The 8,577-nt window shown below is 37.7% G+C and overlaps 1 protein-coding gene across 1 annotated transcript; it reads right to left on the reverse strand.

Annotated features, from left to right (window-relative positions):
- Positions 1-5,573: 5,573 nt before the first annotated feature.
- LOC111897257 (F-box/LRR-repeat protein At3g26922) lies at positions 5,574-7,731 on the reverse strand. Its single transcript, XM_023893218.3, has 3 exons — positions 6,725-7,731; positions 6,377-6,523; positions 5,574-6,168 (listed from the first exon to the last, which is right to left on the reverse strand). Exons 1-3 carry the CDS (start codon positions 7,688-7,690, stop codon positions 6,001-6,003), a joined length of 1,281 nt encoding a protein of 426 aa, XP_023748986.1. The 5' UTR covers positions 7,691-7,731; the 3' UTR covers positions 5,574-6,000.
- Positions 7,732-8,577: the final 846 nt, after the last annotated feature.

Raw genomic sequence — 8,577 nt, forward strand, 5'->3', positions numbered from 1 at the left:
ATTAATAAACCGCAAGTTTTATTTCTTTCATTTTAGTCTATCCAAATGCATGATGCCATGCAACCCAAATGGACCATGCCAAACCGGGTCAAGTACATACCAGAAATAGTTATGGACTTAGACACCTTATCCAACATTTGGGCCTTTTGAGCAAGTGGGTTGGCCTTGGTTTTGTGCTAAGTAAGAAAAGGGTAAGGTGCTCTTTTACCCTGGATGTTGGATAAGGAATTTAAATTATTGATTATGGGTCGAGATCTAATAATTACTTGGATATTATTTGATGATGTTAGCCAAGGAACTTTCTGGATCAGCAAACCAAGATTTTATTTGAGAGATTCAATAGCTTGAGGTGAGTTTCCTTACTATGTTTAGTGGGTCGAAGGCACCAATGTCGACCCACGGTTTATTATGATTAAGATGCTAGTTGTCTGCATGACTCTTGCATGTATGATATGTGTTTATACGTATACCGAGCGGGGCCTGATGGGTGCATTGTATGCTATTTATCTTTGTGATTTTTGCATGTGTTTATGTGTTTGTATGCATTCCGTGTGGGGCCCGATACTAGGCGGGGCATGATGACTGACAGATTTGTTCCGCGCGGGGCTTGATGACGGGCGGGGTCTGATGACGGGCGAGGCCCATTATATGTTTGATATGTATGGTATGTGGTATTTTGGGGGAACTCACTAAGCTTTATGCTTACGGTTTTTAGTTTATGTTTCAGGTACTTCTGGTTCGAAGGGGAAGAGCACGGGATGATTACCGTGCACATACATGTTGTTCCGTATTTTATATGACTCTGATTGTACTTGGAAGTTATTTAATATACTATGATTTGACTATGGTTTTATGGTAATGTTATGGATAATGGTTTTATTAATATAAAATTCAAAATTTTTGGTCATAATTTTTAGGACGTTACAAGTTGGTATCAGAGCCTTAGTTTGATGGATTCGGGTATATTCTCGGGTGTGTCTAAACTCAAAATGAGGGTTTGGTAGATTTCAAAAAAATAAAAGTTTTATAAAAGGGTTTTCTAATAAAAGAAAAGGGGTGTAGTGCATGAAATCGACTGAGCTCAAGTAAGTTTTCCCAAAATACTCATACATGTTGTATGATATGCTTTGATTTGTGAATTTGTGAATCGCATGTTAGTTAGGGCTAAGGATCTACTCAGGATTTGCATGATAAAACGCTAGGATAGATGCCTTTATGTGCCTAATGTATGACCTTGTAGACTTGCATGTTAGTATTGATCAGTCGGTGACATGATGACCTATTTAGGTTATTCTTGTTCCGATTACTCGATGCTCGGATGCTGCTTCCTTTGTGCTTTTAGGAATTTCCATTAACCTTAGCATACTAGTAAGCGAGTATATTAACTTTACATGTTGTTGAGACTAAATAATTTTAGAAGGTTAGTTTTTAACTCTATTGTGCAGCTCTTGTTTGAGTCCAACCGTTGTAGTGTGAAACCTTTCATTCAAAGAATTATTTGGTGTTGGTGATATGTAATTGTATTCGTGAGCTAGTTAGAGGATGTTAGGGGGACTTCCTTTTGCAGATGAAGGTAGGGAGTAGTGTGGTGGTTGCCCTAGGAAGAGATTTAGTGTTGGGAGCCTTATCTTGTTGAGGATTGTATGTATGGATAGGGAGTGACTTGGAGGATTCACAACGTTCCTTGAGGAAAGTGCAGATAGACGTGGAAGGTAGTATAGGCCCGTACTACTAGAAGCAGAGGATCCATACTCGAGTCAAGGAGAGATGCGATGATACCATGAAGCTTGTAGAGTATGAGACTAATCGATATATACTTATGTGTGTTCAGATGGTTTGAATGGTCTATTTTGTTATATGGTGACTCTTCGAGGAAGCCTTGTTAGTGGTTATGGTGCTGGTGAGGGTTCAGACTTGGGATCTGGAGCTAGGAACTTGGATGATCATATTTGGGAGTTCATTTCGTCTGAGATTACTCACAACATACTTGAGCAGACTCATGTGATCTTTGGTACGGTTAAGGAGGGCATTATGGAGATTTAAGATGAGCGCTTGAGCACTTTTCAGTCTGAGATGGTGGCATTAATGGTAGCTCTCACTTTTACTTTCCATGAGTTCCAGGCATGTGGATCCCCTAAGTTCTTCGGGAAGAAGGAGTCGATCACGAGCAGATTTTGGTTAGTGGATGTCGTTAATGCCTTCCGTACTAGTAGTTATCCCGATGGGTCAAAGGTCAGACTTGCTTCCTATCTTCTGAAAGACAGAGCCCAAGACTGGTGGGAAGAGGTAGGACATGCCTTGGGAGGCGAGTCTATTAAGTCCATTACTTGGGAGGATTCTGTGATGAGATTTCGGGCTAAGTTCGCACTTGTGATTGAGGTCCAACAATTGGCACAAGAGTTTCAGGATCTCCACCAGACTACTGAGATGGTGGCTGATATCACCGCTATGTTTCATGATAGGGCGTTGATGGTTCCACAGTATGTAGTGGACGAGGAGATGAAGAAGGAGGGATACCATGAGATGTTTGTTGGATTAGATGTCTAAGCCCATAACTATTATTGGTATGTACTTGACCTGAGAGTAGCATGGTCCATTTGGGTTGCATATCATCAGGAAATCATAACTATTATTGGTATATACTTGACCCGAGAGAGAAGGTTATATATATATATATATATATATATATATATATATATATATGATTTATTAATATATTATAAGTTATAATATATTAATATGAAATCATATGTTTTAATTAGTATTGATCAATTAGCAAAATCTTTCTTTCCTTCTCTTTGTGTGAGTGGTCACGTCAATCCCATTCTACCCAAAGTCGATTAAAATCACAAATTCCACTCGGTATTTGCAAAACTATACACCCACCATCGGTTTTTGTTTCGGTTTCGATATATGCGATGTTTTCTATTTTTGCTCACCCTCATAATATATATAAGGATGAGTATTTAACCCGGTTGAACCGAAACGAAACCAAAACCGGGGTATTCAGTCCAGTTTTCAGTTCTGCATTTCCCACTAAGCTGGTTCCCGGTTCTTTGGTTATCGGTTCGGGGGTTCGGAACCCTACACGTCTTTAAAGAGCACACTTACTTGTAAAACTGAATCGGAACTAGGGTATTCGGTCTGATTCCCAAGTTCTCTATTTCCCACTAAACATGGCTGGTTTTGAATGGAGGCAAAGTGGACAGCTGCAACTGCATAGGGCCTAAATTTTTTAGGGGCCCAATTTTATTTTTATATATTATATTTGGGCCCAATCATAAGTGATAGTCCAGACTCCAGAACTGCTAATTGATCGGTCCACCATGCACAAGAAGGCAAAAACGATACATGGTCAATCGTCATTAGTCATCAATGAATCAATCGATCGGAGTATCAGAATTATGCTCACAATGACCTATACCATCTACGGAAAGAAGTTTTTCGAAATTGAAGTTTTTGAAATCTTACTTACGTTCCATAATGACCCAAGAAAGACTTAGCGGTTTGACGATGATATCTATCGAAATGAAATCGAAGAGAATATAGACCCAAAGAGTTTATCTTTGCTATGAAGAATGCTAGGAGAGCTTCATGAATCGTCAGTTAGCTGTTATGACATGTCATTACTCATTAAAAAAAGTGGTAAAGACCCTAGCAGATTTCCTAACAATAGAGAGCTTGGCAAGGAAGGACGACTAACTTTTTGCCCTAATGAGTAAGTGCCATAGATTAAATCTCCTAAGACACTCTCTTCATATCTATTGTACCATTTCCCTTTTGTATTACCATTAGAAATTTAGAATGCATTTACATTTTCATCAACAATTTCAACGTACTTTGACTTTTATAAAACTTCCAAAGCCAAAACCCACTACAAGAATTTCGATCATTAGTGGCAACGACATCGCCGCTAAAGGTCCAACATGTCACCGCTAAAGGTATTAGTGGCGACACGTCCCCACTAAAGGGTCGATGCTATTAGTTCGTCACTATTGCTCTATTTGTCGCTGCTATTGCCTTCCGTCGTTGCTAAAGGTGCGTCGCCGCTAATGCTCTCCATCGCTACTAAAAGTGTCGCTGCTATTTATATTTATTTCTATACATACAAATACACATAAACATACATAATACACATACAAAATACAAATATACATACAAAAACACATACATGTACATAATAAACATACAAAATACACATATACATAGAATTGCACATACAAAAACACATATACATACATTAAATGCATTCAAAATACATATATACATACAAATGCACATACAAATACACATACAAATACACATCCACATCTACAAACACAAAATACACATCCAAAAAATAAAAATTCCGGTAACAACAGTGGTAGCGGCGGTATACTCCGGCGAGAACGGTGGGGTGATCTCAAAATTCCGACAACCATCACAAATGCTAGAAATTTAATAGGGAGAAGAGAAAATGAAAAGAAAATGAGAAAATGGAGAAGAGGGTTGACATTGCGAAGATTTTGGTGAAAATCCGATGAAGTTGACGATAGTGAGTAGGGAGAAGAGGGGAAAGCACAGAAGATCGGGAAAGAAAGTGAGGACGAAGAGGGTTTTATTATCGACGACCTTTAGCGGCGACACATACTCATTAGCGGCGACGCCTACTTATTAGCGGCGACACACTTAAGGGAAAACAACGCGGGGTTTTCTACATCGTCGGATCAACGCTTAAATCGAAGGATGAGATTGAAATGACGCGGATCACCAGCATAAGCCTTTAGCGACGACACCGTTAGCGGCGACGAGTGCTCTTTAGTGGCGACACACTGGAGGGAAAACAACGCGGGTTTCCTATGTCCTCCTAGTCGTTTGATCATCACTTAAATCGATGGATGAGGTTGAAATTACGCGGATTGCCAACATAAGCCTTTAGCGGCGACACACACTTTTTGCGGCGACAAAAAACGTGTTTTTTTTGTCGCCGCTAAAAGTGGCCGTCGCTGTTAAAGGCGTCGCCGGTATTGCCAATTATTCTTGTAGGGACCCCAAGACTCTCCTTCAGCATAACCAACTCTAAATTATATTATTTAAAATAAAATACTCTATTACAATGAAAACAATATCACAATTCACAAAACATGACTCTAAAACAACATCGTACTCATACCTTGGATTTGCGCTAAAATCACTGGTTAATCTTCAAAACTCTTTTATTCACTTATTTAAAATTTAAAATACGTAATTTCTTACGTACAATAAAATCACGAATGTTACATTTTTAGATCGTCAACACAATCGAATGAAGCTTATGTGTTCACTCGATCCAATACACCTGTCCTCTTTTAAAATCAGATTTTCACGAAATAAAATGTTATTAAAAAATACTCTCAAATTTCTCAACCAACACCTTCAAGTTTGTATGCCTGGCATGAGAATTTTTCTATAGAGATGATATATTGTGATCGTGTCAATTCTTTACCTGTCTTAATCCCTTTATTAACTTCTGATTGCTGATATTTTTGATGAAAAAACATACTTGTGAGCTGTTGTGTATTTACATACATATCTGTTATACATACTTACATACCTATCACACATCAACATAGATCCCATACATAAATAATTATATGTTAAATGTACAAACCTATTCTACATACATGTCATTTACATACATACATATCTGTCATATCATACATACCGATGTTTCATATTTGTATTTACACTTGTAGGTTTTGTAGGAAAGATGTGGTTCAATGGATGTATAAGAGTGATGGGGGAAGGCGGCAGTAATGCTTGGATTGTAAACGGTTAGGACCAAAAACTATATATTTCAGTATCTCACTTTTGTCTATATGCCCTAAATAAAGTAAAAACTATTACATCAGAATATGAACAAAATTGTAAAACCAAACAAGTATTTTTATAGTTTATAATAGATGAAAATGAAGCAAAAGTCCAAATCCAAAAAGCATCCAAGGAAATCAGTTCTTCAAAAGAGGGAACCTGACTCCAATATCACCCCAAGACCCAAGTGAAAAACAAAAGCAATATATCAATAGTCCAGTCTATAACTAGTTTCGGTTGTTCTCCATTGAATTTGAAAAACTCGACCCTTTTCACATCTCTACTCAAGATTCTCTTTGTTTTAGCTTCACCCAACCACTGGTATTTTCCATGAAAATCCTAGATCAATAAACAAAAGCATAAGTTTTTCATACGATGTGCGAGAATCTACTGTGGTGTTATGAATTCTTGAAAAATCTATTTATTGGCTCAATTGCTTAGTAATTTAATATGCACAAAACAAGTCTCCAAGGAAGTTGTGAAAGTGAGTCAGTGTGCTTCAAGAATGTGATACATAAAAAAAGACAACCAATTGACGTGAGAATACCTTTTCAATGTTCATCTTGAAACACTTCAGTTTGGGATAATATTTGAGAACTTGGTTGAAGTTCTCCATTGTGAAGTCATCCATAGTTGTGGTTAGCCACAATATCTTCAGATTAGGTAGAGAAGGATCATGTGCAGCATCAATGCACTACAATAATGATCATGATTTGATGAAAACCAATCATACTTTCAAAGAGTATATATAATTTAACTACCAATGCCATCAATGTCATCAAGTTTTAATCATGATTTGGGTCAACTCTTTTACTATTAAATTCCACTGCAAAAAATTTTAACCTAACCAAAATGAATAATGAATAATTGAGGATAAAGAGAATGCGCATCTAACCTTACTAAAGAAGCAAAGGTCGATCCACAAAGATTCCACACCAGAAATTCCAGGAAACAGCACGGATATGGTGTTCCCCGCCAATTTAGGTTCAATCACAGCTTGCTTCAAGGAGTCTAGACGTTCATTGAAAGAATTACACCTTATATGACCTGTTAAATCCAAATCCACCAGTTTTGGGCAAGAAAGCTTAATGTCACAACAGCGCCCATCTTCATCTTCACAGTCAATACTCAGCGTCTTGAGCTTCGGACATGAAATACAAAGAAGATCAAGTTTGCATAACACGCAGTCAGATAAAAACAGATCCTCAAGGGATGGGCAGCTTTCGAGAAAATCTTCTACCAAAACTCTGTCGTCTAATAAGTCAACATCGGTCAATTTAAGAAACCTAAGTGCCAGAAACCCCTTAAACCTCGGCAAACTTAGACGACTGCTGATATAACTTCCATGGAAACTTAATACCTCCAACGAACCACAAGTCACCAGACAATGGGGAAATTCGATTGCTTTAGTCTCGTCCTTGGGATAAAAGGACACGTCAAGTTGTTTAACGTTTCTGTTGACTGCCATATGAGTCCACCGCCAGACTCTTGACATACTGTAGTAATCATCACAACAAAGACGAAACCTATCCAGATCTACGGTTTTGTTTGCTAGAACCCAATATACAAACTCTTTGAATTTGGTTTTTTTGAATTTCTTTCTGTAACGTATATCCAGAGACGGAATTGCAGTCCACAAATTCCTCCATCGTCTCGACAAAATGCTGCTTCGGATTGCTTCTTTTGTGGATGGAAGACGTGAAAGAATCAAAAGAAGAATAGCATCTGGCATGTTACTGATCAAATCTACCCCATCTTTGCGTTGTGATACCTTTGATCGCTTGGATTTCTTCATGCCTTTTATCTGAAGGAATAAAAAAGTATTCAGAATTGAATGAACTCTTTCGGTTTTCCGTTTCATAAAGGTGACAATTTTTCAAGATGATATAAGGGTACTTTTGGAGTCGAATTTGTTATAGTTTTTTAAAGAACCAGCAAAAAAAAACCCTTAAAGCCCAATTGTTTTTTTTACAAAGAATCCAGCAAAAAACCAAAAACCCTTTAAAAAAAAGCACTTTAATCGCTGAGCCACTAGAGGCGTGTTCGGTATAGAGAGTTTGAGAGCTTCTAACTTCTAACGTTTAACAAAACGCTCTGTTTTGAAGAGAAAGTCTCGTTTGACACTACAAGCTTCTAGCGTTTACTTTAAATAAAATGCTCCAAATCCAAATGCTATTTCATGTAACGTTTAACAAAACGCTACAAGCTACCCGCTACCAGCTAGTTTTACCGAATACGCCCGAATTAAGGAACCTTCCATAGGAGCAATAGCTATTCCAACAATTTTTCTTTGTTGGGGCATTTTTGAATCTTTTCAAAAACATAAAACGCCATTCAATTAAAAATTAAAACAATTTGGGTATTTATATTTAATTTTTTTAGCCATTGAGGGCATGTATCTCGACTTGCAAAGCCTTAAATATGTGGGAGCATGGTGTAGCCTTCTGGGCCCGACTCCACATGGGCACATTGTGTAAGGCCGATTGAGGTATGCCTAATAACCTAAGTGAAACGTTTTAAAATACAAAAAGGCCCTTGTGTGGGGGCATCAAGCATATGGTAATGGAAAAGATTCAATTGTTTTAAGGGTATTTTAGACATTTAACAAATAGTCATTCGGTGCTACGTATGATGTGGTTCATTATGTTGCAGACCACCTAGTAAGAGGGATGACCACGTGGTAAGAGGGATGAAGTTGAATTGGAATTATTTTGTGCATGACATGACTTGGTTGAACCACAAAAGGAT

The sequence above is a fragment of the Lactuca sativa genome, chromosome 5, assembly GCF_002870075.4.
Source record: "Lactuca sativa cultivar Salinas chromosome 5, Lsat_Salinas_v11, whole genome shotgun sequence".
NCBI lineage: Eukaryota > Viridiplantae > Streptophyta > Magnoliopsida > Asterales > Asteraceae > Lactuca > Lactuca sativa.